The following is a 19,389-nucleotide window of genomic DNA, read 5'->3' as shown; positions in this document are numbered from 1 at the left end:
TCTCGACATACCAATTATCAAACCAATCAGGTCGATGGTAGACTCAACTTCTGTGTTCAACTATTCATTATCATGGACATGGGATAACATTAGTGACGGGAAATTTTGTAGAACATACTCAAGAATTAAGAGCACCGCACATTTTTTAAGAAAATAAAAATCTTCTTTTTAATTGCGGTTTAAATACTTAAATCATTGTTTAAGAAACAGGAAAACGACACTCTCCCTCCATCAACGGTGTACATCACATTATTAGACTTCAGCACAATCAAAGGTGAAGATTTAAGCAGACCATAGACCTGCGTAGCACAGGATTACTCCGATCGAAAATGAAAAAAAGACTAGAAAGGCAGTTGAGGATTCGTTCACGAAACAAGTCAAAACGCAATCTCGATAACAATTAAGAAGCGTCTCGTAAGATTTGAGAAAAGACCAAAAACCATAGCGACCCGACCGTGAAAATGATCGCCGACGGAGTCGAAGACGAAGAGAAATGGCTCTCCGCCGGCATCGCTGGCCTCCAGCAGAACGCTTTTTACATGCATCGCGCTTTGGTAACTCTCTTCTCATTACTTTCTTAAGCCTTGCTTGGTTGAAATGATAAGTGAGAGATAATCAAGGGAAATCCTTACTTGTTACTTAATTTGAAAAAGAAACCCTAATTTTTTAAAGAGAATGAATTTTTGGCTTACGATGTTGATTATTTGTGATTTTGTTAGGATTCGAACAATCTTAGAGATGCTTTGAAGTATTCTGCTCAGATGTTGTCAGAGCTTCGAACCTCAAGGCTTTCTCCTCACAAATACTATGAACTATGTTAGCTCTTCTCTCCCGATCTGATCTCCATTTTTTATTAGATTCCTTAATTGATGGATAGATTTCATTTTCTTCTGCGATTTTGATTTCGATGCGAGTTTAGTCTTTCGAATTTGTGGTTGATGGTTCAGATATGCGAGCGTTTGATGAATTGAGGAAACTGGAGATGTTTTTTAAGGAAGAGACAAGGCGTGGTTGCTCTATTATCGATCTGTATGAGCTCGTGCAGCATGCTGGCAATATATTGCCTAGATTGTAAGCACAAATCACATTGAAACTGTTTCATGTGTGCTTGCTTACTTCAGCAAGTGTATCAATAGGCTGCAGGCTGTTGTATTCTTGTGTAATTCATTTCAGATAGTGTATGCAGTGGATATATTGCTGGTTTTCTGTGAGTTCATTTATGGTAATTAGTTCTATGTTAATTAGGGAAATTTTCATTAACCTAATATATGTACTATCTTTAACTGCACCTTGTTTGATTCATCTGTTGGGTGTTTGGGAGTTGAGAGCATGTTCAAGTAGCATGATTATTTTAATAACTTGGTTGAGCATTTTAGTTCGAAATACAATCAAAATGAAAATATCTTGGAATTAACTTTTAAATTCGTATTAATGTGATAAGTCTTGTGATCTCTGTCAGGTATCTCCTCTGTACTGTAGGCTCTGTATATATCAAATCTAAGGAAGCTCCTGCTAAGGATGTTCTTAAAGATCTTGTTGAAATGTGCCGCGGCATTCAGCATCCTGTACGCGGGCTTTTTCTAAGGAGTTACCTTGCTCAAGTTAGCAGGGATAAATTGCCTGACATTGGTTCTGAGTATGAAGGGTAAGAAATTAAGTGATTCCCCCCTTCCCCTTTATGTTTGGTGTAAAATTATTTTGCTAGCTGATACTGCATTTTCTTTCTAGTTTATGTGTTTTGCCAATATCCTTTATCTTTTAATCTCCAATTATATCAAAGACCAGAATTCAAATGTTATCCTCTATCATTTATGTACTATTTTATGTTGGCAAGCTGCTACTTTCACTGGAATTGTGGGTAGTGCATTGATTAACTAAATTATTGATCATGTCAATCCATTGTTATGATCTGATCAAATTGGTGGGTTAATAGATGAATCAGGTATTCTTCTTTTTCAACCTTTAAGCTGGTTGTCTGTTGAGATTGCCTGAACAGTGGTTGACTTTCTTGATTTCTGCAGGGATGCAGACACTGTTGTGGATGCTGTGGAATTTGTGCTTCAAAACTTCACAGAGATGAACAAGTTGTGGGTGCGGATGCAGCATCAGGTTGGTTGAATTGAAATATCCATGGACTGTTCCTGCTCTCATGTGTTTGGCATGCATGTATCAAAAAAATGCATGCATGTCATGAAGGTAAAACTATATCATGAGGGCATGATTTCTGGTCACGCAGGTGTTATAGTGCTTGTCAATCATTCATACTCTTAGCTGATCCTGAGTTGAGGCTTGCTGTCCGGCTTTCTGGTCTGCAGGGACCTGCTCGAGAGAAGGAGAAACGGGAGAAAGAGAGGAGCGAGCTACGAGATCTTGTAATATCTGTGACCCACAACTGGTAAATTTCAGTGCAATAATGTTGTGCACCAGTTTGAAGTATGCTTACGAAAGGTTTTGCCTCTCCCACCCTTGCTCTCTGATTTTCAATTAGGTTGGGAAGAATCTTCATGTACTCAGTCAGATAGAGGGTATTGACCTTGATATGTACAAAGACACTGTTCTTCCCCGAGTCCTTGAACAGGTTGGTTTCGTGCAGATGCACAAATGCACGTAATCTAACTCCTGTGTTCTGTCTTGGAGTTTATGATATGTAACTTTTGCTTGCTAACCATCAAGCACTGGGTTCTGTTGCCTCAAATATCTTGACAGGTTGTCAATTGTAAAGATGAGCTAGCTCAATACTATCTAATGGATTGCATAATTCAAGTCTTTCCTGATGAATACCACTTGCAAACTCTTGATGTATTGTTGGGTGCTTTCCCACAACTTCAGGTGCTTCTGCTATTTTGTCTTTAGAGTTTCTAGACCTTGAACCTTCCAGATAACTTGCATAATCTTCCTATTTCTGTTGTTCCTGGTGTATGGATCAACATGGATCTATGTATTTATCTGCTTAATATTTATGTTATAAAAGCAGCAACCTAAGCGTACCCAATAAGTTCTGAGCCCTTTTCTACCTTTTGATTTCAGCCAACTGTGGACATTAAAACTGTGCTATCTCGATTAATGGAAAGGCTATCAAATTATGCTGCTTCAAGTGCAGATGTGTTGCCTGAGTTCTTGCAAGTAGAAGCTTTTTCGAAGCTGAATAATGCCATTGGAAAGGTAAAATTTGTGCATGTAGATAATTCGTCTTAGACTAACCTAGATTAATAGTGTGTGGTTTTAGATGTGACAATTGGAATAATCAGTCATATACCTATCTTATGATGCAGGTGATTGAAGCACAGCCTGATATGCCTATCCTTGGGGTGATAACTTTATATTCGTCTCTTCTTACATTTACTCTCCATGTCCATCCCGACCGGCTCGATTATGCAGATCAAGTGTTGGTATTCTGCCTTCTTAAACTGTAATATGCATATTCACATTAACATTTATGATTCTATTGCTCATAAACCAAAATATACATTAAATGATTTTGTTTTTCTCTCTTCCCAAATATTAAATTATTAAGGTCTGCCCATGCCATTGATTTTTGCATGGTAGTGCTTATAATCTTGATTTATGTTAAAGAGAGCTATTTAATCATTTTTTCTTACTGTCATCTATTTTCACGAAAGTTACAAATCAACTTGAGGTAACTTGAGCTTTTTTTGGTTCAGGGAGCATGTGTTAGAAAACTCTCTGGCAAAGGAAAGCTTGAGGACAACAAAGCAACGAAACAGATTGTTGCACTATTAAGTGCTCCACTTGAGAAATATAATGACATTGTTACAGCATTGAAGCTTTCGAATTATCCTCGTGTCATGGAATACCTTGACAGTGAAACAAATAAAGTCATGGCAACTGTGATAATTCAGAGCATTATGAAGAACAAAACTCGTATCTCTACTGCTGACAGGGTATGTTTGAAATTACATTGTTGACCCTGTCTTTCAAGATTGCTTTTTAGTTGAACTGGTTTCTTGATCTTGTATTTTTTTTATGATAGGTTGAGGCATTGTTTGAACTGATAAAAGGTCTTATTAAGGATCTGGATGGGACTTTTGATGATGAGGTTACTATGATTCATTTATCTTCATATTTATAGTTTTAAATGGTTATGATTTAGCATGTTCACCAATATGCAGGACAATTGTTTAATCTCAGTAACTAGATTAATATTTTCCTCATTTTCTAGCATGCTTTTGAATGATCCTTTACAAATGGTGATATTTCTCATTTAATTGTTTGTTTGCTCTCTCACATTTAGGTTGATGAAGATGATTTCAAGGAGGAGCAGAATTCTGTTGCACGTCTTATCCAGATGTTTTATAATGATGACACAGAAGAGATGTTTAAGGTACTTGATTGAGTGAAAGCATTTTTATTCTCATAGTTATATAGATATGGTTAGATTTGATAATCATATAATTGGAGTGCATCTACTGGGATTTCCTCGTGAACTTTTTTTGAAGTGCAAAAAGTTCAGTACTTTTCTTTGATGTAGCTATTTTTACCTTCAGAATTAGATATAGTTTATTCTGAAAGTTCATAATTAGCATTTTTTCTTCTTCTTCTGAAGTATTTTTGCATTTTATTTGATAACTTGCAGATAATATGCACAGTGAGGAAGCATATCTTGGCTGGAGGACCAAAACGCCTACCCTTCACTGTCCCTCCCCTTGTTTTCTCTTCACTTAAGGTTTGCTTCTATCTTATGTTTGATTATTGAGAGCTATGACATTACAAGTTAAGACTAAAAAAATATTCCTGTTAATATCTAAGCAGATAATGGCATTTATGTTATGCAGCTTTTGTGACTTTTCATTGCTGCACTTTAGAAGCACTTTTAAGAATTTGTCTCATGAAAAAGGGGTAAATCTTGTATAAAGAATAAAAATCCATAATGAAAAACTATTAAATGGAAATTTCTATCTTTAATTATTATGAAATTGCAACTATACTTAAAATTTTCTATCTTTAAATCCTTTAATGTTACAATCGAAAGATATTCCCCATGGCCCCTCGTTATTTTTTCTGTCTTTGTACCCTGAGCTGCAGTTAAACTAGAATGTTTTTGAATCTCTGCACCTTTGATTCTTTTTTCCTTTAAATGAAATTAACCATAAATTTTTTGGTTAATTCTTTAGTTGGTTCGGCAACTACAAGGCCAAGAGGAAAATCCTTTTGGAGAGGAGGAATCAACAACGCCAAAGAAAATATTCCAGCTTTTGAATCAGGTAAGTCATCTTCTCTATGTTAGAACTGTGGTCAGTCATTACTGCCTGTTTGGATGTTGGCTATAGTATATGACCTATACGATTGTGTTGAAGTATGAGTAGATTATAATTTCTGATCATTGTGCATTTAGATTTCAATTTATGAATTGTGTCGGACGGAGGCATATTTTGAATGTATATTTGAAGGGCGCTCATGTGTATTCTCTCCCAAGTTTTACCCTGCATAATTTTAGCATATTTGATAATGTTGGTAGCTTCTGGTTTCAGACTCTGGAAACTCTCTCTAACATTCCGGCCCCTGAGTTGGCATTACAGTTGTATTTGCAGTGTGCTGAGGTATATGGTGTTTAGACCTGATATATATTTGGATCACAAAATAGTAATCAAAATTTTTTCTAATATTATTTATGATGGATTTGTTTATTGATCAGGCTGCAAATGACTGTGATTTAGAACCTGTGGCATATGAATTTTTCACACAGGCGTACATTTTATATGAAGAAGAAATTTCTGTAAGTTGGTAACGATCGAGTATTAATATGCCTTGTTGTGGAGTATCTTCAACTTACATGACTACGAAACACAGGAATTGCTACTTACTATTGCTCTTTGCTAATGTTTGCTCTTATAGGACTCAAGGGCGCAGGTGACTGCAATACATTTGATAATTGGAACTCTTCAAAGGATGCATGTCTTTGGTGTCGAAAATAGGGATACTTTAACACACAAGGCTACAGGGGTAATCTTTCTATTATTTCATTTGTTTATAAAACAGCTTATCATCTTTCAACTGTAAACTTGATTTGAAACCTTGTATGTGAGCAGTACTCTGCTAAACTTTTGAAGAAGCCTGATCAGTGCAGAGCTGTTTATGCATGCTCACATCTCTTCTGGGTTGATGATCAGGACAGCATGAAAGATGGAGAGAGGTAGGTTTACATTTATATCTATAATTTTATGTCTGCATTTTGTTTTGTGCATGTGCATCCCACAGGATGTTTGCAACTTTTTGGAAGGACGTGTTTCGACTGGTTGATCCATTCTTTAATTGCGTCTCCAATTTTTCTCTGATTTTAGAATTGTTCATTGGATCATTGACCTTTGATCATGTCCTGAATTATATTGTGCTCCCCTAGTCCACATTTCCCTTTGGTCATTTGGTTTTAATGTCTGTAACTAAATGAGTTTGCTGAAGTTGGAGGATGGTACCGCTGGATGGGTTAATATAACCTGTTAGCTTCACTGCCTCCCCTTTCCAACCTAGCCACACCACCCCCCCCCCCCCCCCCAAAAAAAAAAAAAAAAAGGCCCTGGAATAATTACACATTGTTGGGTCTTATTGGTTCTTTTCTTTCCTTTAATTAGGGTCTTGCTTTGCCTCAAGCGGGCGCTGAGAATTGCAAATGCTGCTCAACAAATGTCCAATGCAGCACGAGGTAGCACTGGATCAGTAACTCTCTTTGTTGAGATACTGAACAAGTATATTCCTGCAAACCCCCATTGTGAACTTTTTCTCATTCAATATTATGCTAATTACTATTATGCAAACTCCAACCTCACTGTATTGGTAGGTACCTTTATTTCTTTGAGAAGGGGAACCCCCAGGTAACTGTTGCTGCAATCCAGAGCCTGATTGAATTGATAACAACTGAGATGCAAAGTGACTCTAGCACACCCGATCCAGCAGCAGATGCTTTGTTTGCTAGCACACTCAGATATATAGAATTTCAGAAACAGAAAGGTGGGGCAGTAGGTGAAAAATACGAGCCTATCAAGGTGTGACTGCTTGATGATTCGAGGCTGTGGGAGAGCTCATGGTGGAGGGTTTTTTTTTTTTTTTTTTTTTTTTTTTTTTTTTTTTTTTTTTTTTAAATTTATTGTGGACTGCTACGGAGATCATTATCTTTGATTTGTTTTGTCCACTAAGGAAACTGGATTTGTAGTCTATGCCCCGTCGTCCGTTGTCGTCAACATACCAATTTCTTGCATCATGGTTTGGCGCAACGTGGGAAATGTGTAAGCGTATCATATTGCAAACGCTGTTAAGAGGATAGGTGTTAAAAGCTACTTCTAAGCAGAGACTATCACATGTTCCTTCCTGGAAGGAATGAATTTCCGTCTATTCTTGTTCTTATCATGAATTTTCATAATTTAAATGTTCACTTTTGAACCGATTGGCTAAGTTATAATGAAACACACTTGATTCTTCAACTATAGCTTGGAAATAACGGGTACTTCTCCACTCTGCTTCGATGCCTAATATGTCTTTGCTTCCATTTTTTTGAAAGAAAATTCCTTTTGAATCTATTGCAATATGATTCCGTCGCTCAATATTTTTCTGCTTTCATTTAACGCAATCACTAAAGTGTGTTTCAGAGCAGACGGCAAATGTGCTAGCTGACTGTAGCTTAAAGCCATAACGGTCTTCAAGACCCTCGAGTCGTTACGTTTTGCATTTGGCCAAATTATGCCATTGGTTCCTGTATTTATGTGGAATTTGAATTTGTCTCTATTAAATAATTTGAAGAAATCAAATTCTAGTATTAGTTCAATTTAATAATGTTAGTTCAATTGGTGATATCATTATTAGATTTTCGTTAAATTTACTAATATAATCATTGATTATATTGACATGGCATTGATTTTGATAATTGATTGTAATGAATGGTTTTAATTAAATCTTGTAGCTTACAAGAATTTTATATGTTCATGTGTATATGTCCATGTGTACTAATCAAATTAAAATAAAAAATCAATTAAATTAAATCTAATTAAAAAACTTAAACAAAAGGAAAACTTATCATTTTCCACAAACTCTTATTTAAAAAAAAAAAAAAACTTAAACTAAATCAATCCATTATTTCTCCGAACCTTTTCAATCCCTTATATTAGAGATTTTCAAAATAAAATACAAAAAATAATCCCACCTTAAAAAAGAAAAAGTAAAGACAAATAGTTAAGTCTAATCAAAACAGACAGATAAATTTATTTAAAATGAACAGTTTCAACATTTAAAAAATAGATAATTTTTATTTATTCAAAATAGACAATTATATCTGTAAAAAATGGCATTTATCTATTTATAAAAGACTTTTTTGATTTTTTGAAAAACATGCAGAAATAGATCTTGGAATGCTCCTTATTTCTTCAAACTCCAGATTTCTTTTATAAAAGTTTAGTGATTTTGTGATATGCCAGTGATTGCTTAGTAGATTGATTTTATCAATGCAAAATGCAATTAGTCACTAGGCTTCATTGTATCCTCAAAGTTTATTGTTTGCAACCCTTTTACACATTTACTAATTAAATAATACCATGGAGACAAATAAAACCTTAAGAATGGCACCATTACACGCTTTGGAGTTTTTCCTCAAAAATTCCAAATTTACCATAAGTAATTATTTTAGATTTTCAATGCTTGCTCTAATAATCTTAAGGTTTTATTCGATTCAACAATGGCTACTAAAGCAATGCTCAGGGAATTAGCTTTTAGTTTTGTCAAATTGGATCATTTTGATGGTGGCAATTTTCAAATATGGAAGAAGAAGATGCATTTCTTGCTTTCAACTTTGAAAGTTGTATATGTTCTAACTATTCCAGGTTAGAAGAAAATGAAACAGAAAAATCTATTCCTGCAACAAGAGAGACAGAAATGGGATAATGTAAACTACATGTGTAAGGTTTTATTTGAATGGTCTGTTTGACAGCTTGTTTGATATGTACCAAAATGAGACTATTACAAAGAAGTTACAGGACAAATTGGGGACCAAGTATATGACTGAAGATGCAATAAGTAAGAAATTTCTCGCTAGTCATTTCAATAATTATCATATGATTGATGGACGTTCTATGATTAAACAACTACGTGAAATTGACAGAATACTAAATTAGTTTAAATAATATAATATGAGTATAAATGAAACAATTATTGTGTCTTTTGTAATAGACAAACTTACTCCATCATGAAAGGACTTTAAAAGAAGTCTGAAACATAAAAAAGAGAAAATCACTTTTGAGACTTTGGCTATTCATCTTTGAATTGAAGAGAAATATAGAAAACAATAACAGAATTTCAATTCTGGTGATACCAAAGTTCATGTTTTGGAGGAAAGACAAACTACAAAGTTTGACAAAAAAAAGTTTCAGTTCAAGTAGATTGCTAATAGGCCTAAATTCAATGAAAAAAAAAGAAAGACTCATGTTACCATTGTGGTAAGCTATTTCAAGAAAGAATGTTAGTTGCTACAAAAGAAAAATGATTCTTCACAAAGGGATACTTATGAAAATTTTGTTACCATGATTTTCGAGATCAATATGCTTGAAAATAATGAATCTTGATGGGTTGATTCTGGGGTAACAAAACATATGTGCAAGGACAAAAGCATGTTCACAACATTCAAATCAAGTGAATATGACAATGTTCTCTACATGATAAATTCTTCTATAACAACAATCAAAAGCAAAGGGACTGTTGATTTTGAATTCATTTTTAAAAAAACTCTAACTTTGAATGATATTTATTATGTACCAAACATTAGAAAAAACTTAGTGTCTAGAAGTTTGTTAAACAAGTTTGGTTTTAAACTTGTATTTAAGGCATATAAAGTTATTTTGTCTAAGGGAGAAATTTTTTTTGTTAAAAAGTATATATATGAAAGAATGTTTAAACTCAATATTACTAATAAAATTAAGAATGTCATTTCTACTTACATTGTTGAATCTTTATATTTATGGCATTATAGATTAGGTCATTTAAATTATAAAAAATTATATGATATGAGTAAGTTTATGTTAATTCTTGAATTTAGTCAAGACATTAATAAATGTTATACATACATGTTGACTAAAATGACTAAAAATCCTTTTCTTAAGGTTAAAAGAAATATAAAGTTACTTGAGTTAATTCACATTGATATTTGTGATATACATAGCATTCATGCATTATCTGGAAAGAAAAATTTTTTCACATTTATAAAAAATTGTATTAGATATTGTTATGTTTATCTGATATATTCAAAAAATGAAGCGCTTGATAAGTTTAAAATATATAAATCTGAAGTTAAACTTCAGTGTGAATCTTTTATCAAGTGCATGAGGTCAAATAGGGGTGAAAAATATCATAATCCAAGTTACTTTGAATCTACTAAAATAATCCACCAAGTTACTACCCCTTAGATATCACAATAGAATGATGTAGATGAAAGGATGAGCAGGGTCTTAACAAAAATGGTAAATGCAATATTATCATATTCTGGTCTTAGACAAGAATTTTAGGGTGAAGTTTTATTAACAACTTGTCATATACCAAATAGAACTCCTAATAAAGAAACAAAAATAACCCCATATGAGCAATGGAAGAAAAGAAAATCAAATTTTAATTATTTAAAGGCTTGGAGATGTAGAGTTATAGTTAAAATTTCAAAACCTAAAAGGAAAAAATTGGGTGAAAGAGGAAAAAAATGCATATTTATAGGATATGCACAAAAATAGTAAAGCATATAGGTTCATGGTTATTGAACCAAATGATTGAATTTCAATTAACATTATTATTGAATCAAGAGATGCACATTTTGATGAAAATAGATTTAATTCATCCTATAAGTGAAAAAGAAATTTCGAGACAACTACAAGCAGTTCATCCTATAAGTGAAAAAGAAATTTCAAATCCATTAGAACAAACTGAAATTAGTGATAAATCTTGTCAGGAAATAAAAACAAGCAAAAGGGTTAGAAAGGTAAAAGATTTTGGACTAGATTTTTTTATGTTCCTTGTGGAAGAGACTGGTGAAAGCATAAACAATAAAATTCTTTATTGTTTTTAAAACGAAGTCTAATCCTGTTACATATGAAGGGGTAATAAAGTCTTAAGATTTTACTTTTTGGAGAGAAGCAACAAATGATGAAATGGACTTAATAATGAGAAATAACACTTGAATTTTGGTTGACCTTCTACCAGGTTCTAATTCAATAGACTATAAATGAATTTTCAAAAAAAAAATGAAAGTAGATAGAACCATAGATAAATTTAAAGCAAAGTTGGTAACAAAGGCCTTTTGCATAAAAGTAAAGGATAGACTACTTTGATACTTATGCTCTATTAGCTAGAATTGCTATAATTAGTGTTCTAATTTCACTTGCCTCGAATTATAATTCGATTATATATCAAATGTATGTAAGGATGGTATTTTTAAATGGTGAATTAGAAGAGAAAGTATATATGAATCAACTGAAAATATTTAACATTCTAGGTAAAAAACATAAGGTTTGTAAGCTTGTAAAGTCCTTTTATGGACTTAAGCAAGCACCAAAACAATGGCACTAAAAGTTTAATGAAATCGTTCTTGCTAATGGTTTTAGAGTTAATGAGTTAGATAAGTGCATATATAGCAAATTTGAAAATGGCAAAGAAGCCATAATTTACTTATATGTGGATAATATGCTAATATTTGACACTGATTCAGAACAAGTTAAAGAAATAAAAAAAAATTTATCAAATAACTTTTTAATGAAAGATATGGGTATAGTAGATGTTATTATTGGAATCAAAATAATCCGGAATGATAGTAGCATAACCTTGTCATAATCGTAATATATTAAAAAAGTACTTAAAAAGTTTGATCTTTTTAATTGTATTCCAGTATCTACACCCATGGGTTCTTAATTGAAATTAGTATCTAATACTAGTAAAACAATCGATCAATTGTAATATGGAAGAGTAATTGGTTGTCTAATATATGCAGTGACTTGTACAAGGCTAAACATAGCATTTGTTATAAAAAAGTTAAGTAAGTACATAAGTAAGCCAAGTAATTTACATTGGTAAGTAGTTAAAAGAGTACTTTGATATTTAAAGAAAACAATCAATTATGGATTATGTTATAGTGGATATCCTTAAGTTATAAAAAGATATTCTGATGTTAGTTGGATTACTAATATGAAAAATCATGCTTCTATAAGCAAATGGATCTTTGTAATTAGTGGGAGTGCCATTTCTTGGGGTTTCAAGAAACAAATTTGCATAATGGATTTCACCATGGCAATTGAGTTTATTACATTAGCTGTAATAGTTAAAAAAGCTGAATGGCTAAGAAATTTATTATATAAAGTACATTTATGGCCTAAATCAATTTCCCCAATCTTTTTCCAATGTAATAGTAAAGCAACTCTAGCAAAGGCATATAGCCAAGTATATAATGTAAGGTTTAGAAATATTGGATTAAGACATAGCTATGTTCGATAATTAATTGTAGATGAAGTGATCACTATAAATTATGTGAAGTCAAGTGAAAACTTGACAGATCCTCTAACCAAAAAATCTTGCTAAAGAGTTGGTAAAAAAGACCTTAATTGGATTAAGGCTCAAGCTCATCAAGTAAAGTCACCCATGATGAAAACTCGACTCAACGCTTGATATAACGTTAAGTCTTGAGTTCAATACGATAAAGTACAACATCTATATGTGATAGCTAACTCTATAGTAATGTTTAGTGTCATTTCAAGTAAAGTGTTAGGTACCCAAAATGGTAAAAGAAGGATGAGTAATATACTCTTAATAGATCCATAATATAAATATGTTAGAATATTATAGTTATGGGAACATTCTTGATGAGAGCTACCTATGTGAGTGTGAAATGTGGTAGCTTCTATGAGCTTAAGAGCTTGGCTTTAATAGCATTCATGAAAAAGATGATGTAGACATATAGCTATAAAATGTGTCACCGAATACCAAGCATTGTGTTGAAATCATTGTGTGAGACAAGTTTAGTTAACCAAATGGAATAGCTAGTTCCAAGCATAGTCTATTTTGTGATTTCGATTAACTTTAACTTGTTTTCACTAAATGAAGGTTCAAATTAGAATATACCTTTATTTATGTAATTGATTTCCAAGATCATCATAATCTAGATTATTTTGAAAATGGTGAGGGATTGTTAGAGATTTTTAAAATAAAATATGAGAAATAATCTCACATTGGAAAATAAAAAAATAAAGACAGATAGTTAAGTCTGTTCAAAATAAATAGATAAGTTTGCTTGAAATGAATAGTTTCAACTGCTTAAAAACATATAATTTTTATCTATTCAAAATAAACTGTCATGTTTGTAGGAAAGGACACTTATTTGTTTATAAAAGGCTCTTTTGATTTTTTGAAAAACATACAGAAACAATTCTTAAAATACTAACTCTTTCTTCAAACTCCAAATATCTTTTACAAAAGTTTTGCTATAGAAAACCTTTATAGAAGTTCAGTGATCTTGTGATATGTCGGTGAATGTTCCGTGGATTGATTTCGTCAATGCAAAATGAAATCAGTTACTGGACTTTATTGTATCTTCAAGGTTTATTGCTTACAACCCTTTTACATACCTACTAAGTAAGTAATATGGTAGGAGCAAATAAAACCTTAAGGAAAGTGGCACTGTTACACACCTTGGAGCCTTTCTTCAAATTTTAAGATTTATCAAAAGTAGTAATTTTAGATTTTCAGTGTTTACTCTAACACTTTATTTCTCTAAATCGAAATTAGAACCCTATACAAGTTCGGTGAAGAACTAAATGAATGAGATTTGAATTGCGACATCGACGAAAAAGGCTTAAACTTGTTTAGTGTTTAACTTTTGTGATTTTGAATTAGGTTTGTTACTGTTGTCAAAATTTTTGTTTGGTGTTCGACTTTCACGATTTTGAAAAAAGCCTTGACTTATTTAGTGTTTAGAGACATTGGGTGAAAATTTGACTAAATTTTTGTCAATTTTATTACTTTTGTTATTTTTGTGCTTATCAAAGGAGAATATATCAGTTGTTAATTGGTTTGATTGAAGGAATTTAATAATTTATTTTTGTGCTTATCAAAATAGAATATATCAGTTGTTAATAGGTTTGATTGAAGGAATTTAATAATATATTTAACTTAATATTTTGGATTTAAGGTTTAGAGTTTGTTAAATTAAGTTTGTTGAAACAATGAACGAGTATAACGTAAAATGTGTATTAAGATTGGTCTTAAATGATTACAACAAAGTTATTCTACTTTTAACTAATTTAAATTATGTTTATATTGTAAAGGAAAAGCAATGTTCACTTATGATTACAGAGGTGATCTAGTGTATTGTTGTTGTGGAAATAAAGCTCCTCTAGTTATCTCAACAAGTAATAAGAATCCTAGAAGGAGATTTTTTTGTTACTGCAACTATCAAGTATGCCTAATCTTACTGTATTGAACTTTGTTATGAAATTTTAGGTTTAAGGTTATTGATGACCTTGGTTGGTGCTTGGTTTGTTCTTAATTATGAACTTGATTTAGGGTTGGTATACTGAACCAATTTTGTTATTATCCTTCATTCACTGTTTATAATTGTCACATAACAAATGCATATATTATTTGATGTTTGTAGGTTAAATGGTGTTGATTTTTTGTTTGGCACAATAAATCAATTGAGGATGAACATGTAAAAAAAGTTCTATGTCAGTTTAGAGATGCCAATAGAGGTTTGACAAGAGAGAATTCAATATTGAAAGAGGAGAATAGAACATTGAGAAGGATGACTGCCAAGATGAAATGTGAAAATGATTGTCAAATAACAGTAAATAGTTAATTAAATATGGATAACTTATTTGATGAAATAGCTATATTGAAAGTTAAGAATAAGGTGATGCATGAAAGATTGAAAAATGTGATGATAGATGTAAGAATAGAAATGAAGGCAAAAAGGCTATACAAATTAATTTTTATATTCATTATATTAATATTGTTGTATTTTGTATTTGGAGTTGAAAGTAATGGTATGATGAAAAGTAATTTGTTGGTTTTGCCATGAGTATTTATGTATGTCTGGTATTAATGGTAATTGTATGTAATGATTTTATAGTCTTAAATTATTTATAATTGTATGTAACGATTTTATTGTCAATGCTCTGTTTTCATTTGTTAAAACATGACATATTTAACTTTGTTCATGGACAAAACACATAATGCTACCATTATATAATGTTGCCATAAAACATGTTTTTTCATTCCATTAAATAATGTTGAATAGCATTAACCTCAATATGCTAACATACAAGGCCAAAAAACACTTCATTATGGTTTAACCAAATTACAACAAAAAGCTGCCAAAAGATAACTTCACTCTAGTTGAACCTAAATGAAGTATAATTAAAGTTTTGCTCAACATGCTGACATTCAATGCCAAAAAATAATTCATTCTGGTTTAACCAGATAACTTCAATCTAGTTGAACCTAAATGAAGTATAATTGAAATTCTGCTAGGTTTTCAAACTAAACCTAAAATGCTTAATATGCTATCAAGCATGTTTTTTTCGTTTATTGGATGTTGGTTCAACATTATATTGTGTTGAGGTTAGTGTGAGTGCCTTTACATTTGCATTCAATATGTTTTGAACCTTTTTGTCCCTTTATTCTTACAAACAAAGAAATCAAAATGAATGTCAGATCGAATATTCTAACATTGATGTAATAAAAGTATATAGTTTTAGGATTACCAGCAATTGATTCTTGGTAATGTGTGATCTAGACATCATTTCTCTTTTTTTAATAATCAACTCACCAGACCTACCAAGCTATTTGAATGAAATACAATAAAGTAAACTTACCACAATATTCTTAGAGAATATCTAACAAGAGTGACAAAAAAATAGTAACATTAAATAATGATATTTCACTATCCAACTCTTAGTATAACCCAATCTTTTTTTAGTACAACCATGATTTTAATTTCTTTTTTCCTTTTCTTGAACTTTTAACATTGATCTAGGCAATTGATTGGAATAGTTAATATAATTAAAAAATAGAATTTATACAAAAAATGAAAGACATACATGAAAAAAATAACAATTTTTCTTACCTTGCCAAGATGTTATGTTTCTATATTTTCAGGACAAACGGATCGTGTTTTCTTTGTTCGAGACTTTGATGTCTCAACAGTGGCTTACAGTCTACATAAAAGAGTAAATATAATATACAAAATTGATACACAATAATAATTAAGGAAAAACATGTAATAAACAACTTTATATACCTTACTAGCATGTCTTGTTTCTGCACCATTAGCATTTATGGGCTTTATTCTTTTTTTTTTTGAGGTTTTGTAGTTTCATCAATAAAACCAAAATTTTCTTGTTTCAAACATCCTAACTTGTTGTGACCCTCTTCATGATAATAACCACATGTCATTTTCCTCCATACCTTTGACATTTTGGTTCCACTCTTTGGTTCAAGTGGTTTTCTTCTTCTTTTCTTAACATGTCTACCAAGTATTTTTCTAACCAAAAAAAGAAGAACTAGTCCATGAATGTATTTGGGCTAAAACAGTCTTTCTTTAACAAGATTTAACATGTGCTTATATGTACATAGATATATTTCTTTATTAAATCATAAACTTAAATAATTAAGAAGCTTCGATCTTACACTTATAGCATGCTTACATAGAACCCCACTTATGTCCCACTTCTTACATAAACATGAATGTTATTGTAAAATAACTGTGTAACTCTCTCTTTGTTTTAAGTACATTCTCTCAATAAACTTCGTAGCTAATACCTCCTGACCATTCAACCTCCTACTTAGCATAAAGCCTTTTTTACTTTTTAAGTTTATCTATAATCTTTGGTGCATAATCAGTCTTTTTTTTACCCACATAATCCTTTTTCTAAACCAATCTTTTTCATTACATATAGTCTAATATCCTCTAATATGCTAATGATTAGCTTACACCTAGCTTCTAAAATCACACTATTAAAAGTTTCACACATGTTGTTATCAATTACATCACATTTAATGATCTCACTAAAGAAAGCTTGGCATTAATCTTAGACTGACCATTTTTCTAAAAAATCTTCTTTTGCACGCTAACCTCATTGAATACTTTCCATAACTTATAATTATTTTCGCAACTGTAGCTGGTTAGATGACCAAACATATTTCAAGAATTGCAATAAGTTTTTTCCTCTATACTTCTTCCTTCACCTAGTATAATTGTGCCTAGCACATATCCTTCGCTTAACAAAAGGCAAGATGTCCCTAATAGATCTTATTAAACCCTATTAAGAAAAATAAAAGTGGTAATAGCATAATCATTTACCATTTACAATAGATAGTAAATAAGACATTTTAATTTGCATACATTTTGCATATACTTATTACTGACCATCTAACTCCACTTTTAATATTTAAATCAACACATAATTGATCAAAAAACCATGTCTAGCTGGCAATAGTCTCCGTGTCCACTACAACTTATGTAATTGGGAACATTTAATTGTTCCCATCCCTTTTTATGACCATAAGTAGTTGCCTATTAACCAGCCCTTTAAAGAAACATCCATAAAGTCCAATAATATGTCTACAACCACCTAAAAATCCTTACTTCAAAGCTCTAAAACATAAATACATCTTTTCAAATATAGGCACTTCATTAAGGGTTGTCTGTTTAGATGTAACAAAAATAATGCTTCAAAAATTTCTTAAATTTAGCTCATCTACATAATCATTCAAAGTATTAAAATCTTGGTTGTATTTTTCTTTCATTTTTTTAATCACAATACCCTTTACTGTTCCACACACATCATAAAAACCAATAACCCCTAGCGCCCTCCTCATAAATACCTTTAAATGCTTAAAATTAATGAAAGGCATAGCAATAATTTATTTACCATACTTTCTTCTAATCATAGGGGTTGTCACAATTCTATTTTTTGATGTGGGCATGCATGAATACTTAGACACATGTTTTAACCATGTATGTTTTCTTACTACTGCCCCGAGAGCATTAAATAGCCCACTTACAACCCATAGCACTACATACTACCTGAACTTTTACTTTATCATTCTTCATGAACTTAAACTCAAATCTTTTTCTTTTGAAAATTCACACAAAGCATATTTAAATTGCCTCATATTTGAAAATTTAAGTCCAAACTCAAACTCTATAAATGACAATCTTTGAATATAATAAGATATGCTAGATTGAATTCTTTGTGTATCATCTGCATCAGACTCATTACTAGTGTTTTTATAACTGTCAGGTTCTGATGATTCAAAGTACTCATTATTGTACCTATCAACCTTATCAGTTTCATGACCTTCACTTACAACATTATCTTCAACACCTTCATTATCTTTAGCACCAACATTACTCTTACCACTAGTGTTACCTTCACCATTAGCATTACCCTCACCACCAGTATTACCCTCATCATCAACATTTGATTCACCAACACAAAATTATTTTCTTTTATCACCATATATCATCGTATTTTGCCAAGCAATCTCTAACCTATTATCATTATCTAAATCATTATTACTCAACCATTTTGCATCCATCAAATAGTCATCACTAGCATCACTTGAATCAGTTTCCTCATGTCAAACACAGCAAATAATTAAATTAACTTCACTTTCATCCAAATCATCTTTCAGTTCTTTGATATTCCCAACATCCACATGCCTTTCCTCCTTACTTTTGACATGGTCATCAGTCACATTCATTTTCATTTTCATTCCTTTTATCTCTTCTTTGAATCATTGTAAAAATTACTTAAGGAAAGTGTACATTGTCTAGTAGGTCTAGTACTCTCAATCAAAACCATCTCATCATCATTTAAGTCATTTACATCTTTACCAACTTTAACTAATTCAAGCAAAGTATTTGAAATTTCACTATCAATTTGACAATCCAAATGTTCTACATATATATCTATAAGTTTACCTAACCTTAACTGACCATTAAAATCTATCATACTTTCATTTATTTATTTTAGCAACTTCAACACTATACTTAATGTTTTACCCATCTCGACATAGTGAACTTTAATCTTATTGGACAAATCATAACCTAAAAACTTCTTAGTTCCTAACATTGTCTAGTAACAAATTCGATCAGATTCTTCATCAAACTCATTTACATACTCATTCACATATCTAACACCTGTATGAGTTGTTTTGAAACTACCTCCATGGTGAAACCTTATTTTGTATAGTGCCCAACTCATATTAACAAGTGATAATAGATAAAAATGAAAATAATTAAATAAATATATGTTCGTGGTACAAATAAACAAATAATTTACATAAATTATTAAATAAACATAGCATAAAATAAACAACACTTATTTGCATCAAATTTGAAAACTAATGTATCAACAGCAA

At 31.5% G+C, this 19,389-nt stretch overlaps 1 protein-coding gene across 3 annotated transcripts; it reads left to right on the top strand.

Moving 5' to 3' along the window:
- The first annotated feature begins 363 nt into the window (after positions 1–363).
- LOC111291866 (vacuolar protein sorting-associated protein 35A-like) lies at positions 364–7,433 on the top strand. Of its 3 annotated transcripts, none has more exons than XM_022883967.2 (21): positions 364–554; positions 720–816; positions 948–1,071; positions 1,460–1,645; positions 2,022–2,109; positions 2,316–2,372; positions 2,489–2,578; positions 2,707–2,829; positions 3,028–3,162; positions 3,273–3,389; positions 3,663–3,902; positions 3,992–4,057; positions 4,253–4,342; positions 4,595–4,684; positions 5,133–5,222; positions 5,490–5,558; positions 5,654–5,734; positions 5,854–5,961; positions 6,048–6,151; positions 6,588–6,701; positions 6,794–7,433. In XM_022883967.2, the coding sequence occupies exons 1-21, from the start codon at positions 462–464 to the stop codon at positions 7,002–7,004; spliced, it is 2,373 nt and encodes a 790-aa protein (XP_022739702.2). In that variant the 5' UTR covers positions 364–461; the 3' UTR covers positions 7,005–7,433. The 3 variants fall into 3 exon arrangements, with proteins under 3 accessions (XP_022739702.2, XP_022739703.2, XP_089622859.1); XM_022883968.2 differs by having other exon boundaries at positions 2,316–2,395; XM_089766733.1 differs by having other exon boundaries at positions 2,237–2,372.
- Positions 7,434–19,389: the final 11,956 nt, after the last annotated feature.

This window comes from Durio zibethinus, chromosome 10, assembly GCF_047325235.1.
Source record: "Durio zibethinus cultivar Kanyao isolate XHJ-2024 chromosome 10, ASM4732523v1, whole genome shotgun sequence".
Lineage (NCBI taxonomy): Eukaryota > Viridiplantae > Streptophyta > Magnoliopsida > Malvales > Malvaceae > Durio > Durio zibethinus.
The sequence above is the reverse complement of the archived record's forward strand: the minus strand, read 5'-3'. Positions and strand labels throughout refer to the sequence as shown.

Coding starts and splice junctions, on each gene's coding strand:
- LOC111291866 (XM_022883967.2), top strand. CDS start 462: ATGATCGCCGACGGAGTCGAAGACGAAGAGAAATGGCTCTCCGCCGGC. Junction 555..719: donor TTTACATGCATCGCGCTTTG/GTAACTCTCTTC, acceptor TGATTTTGTTAG/GATTCGAACAATCTTAGAGA. Junction 1,072..1,459: donor GGCAATATATTGCCTAGATT/GTAAGCACAAAT, acceptor GATCTCTGTCAG/GTATCTCCTCTGTACTGTAG.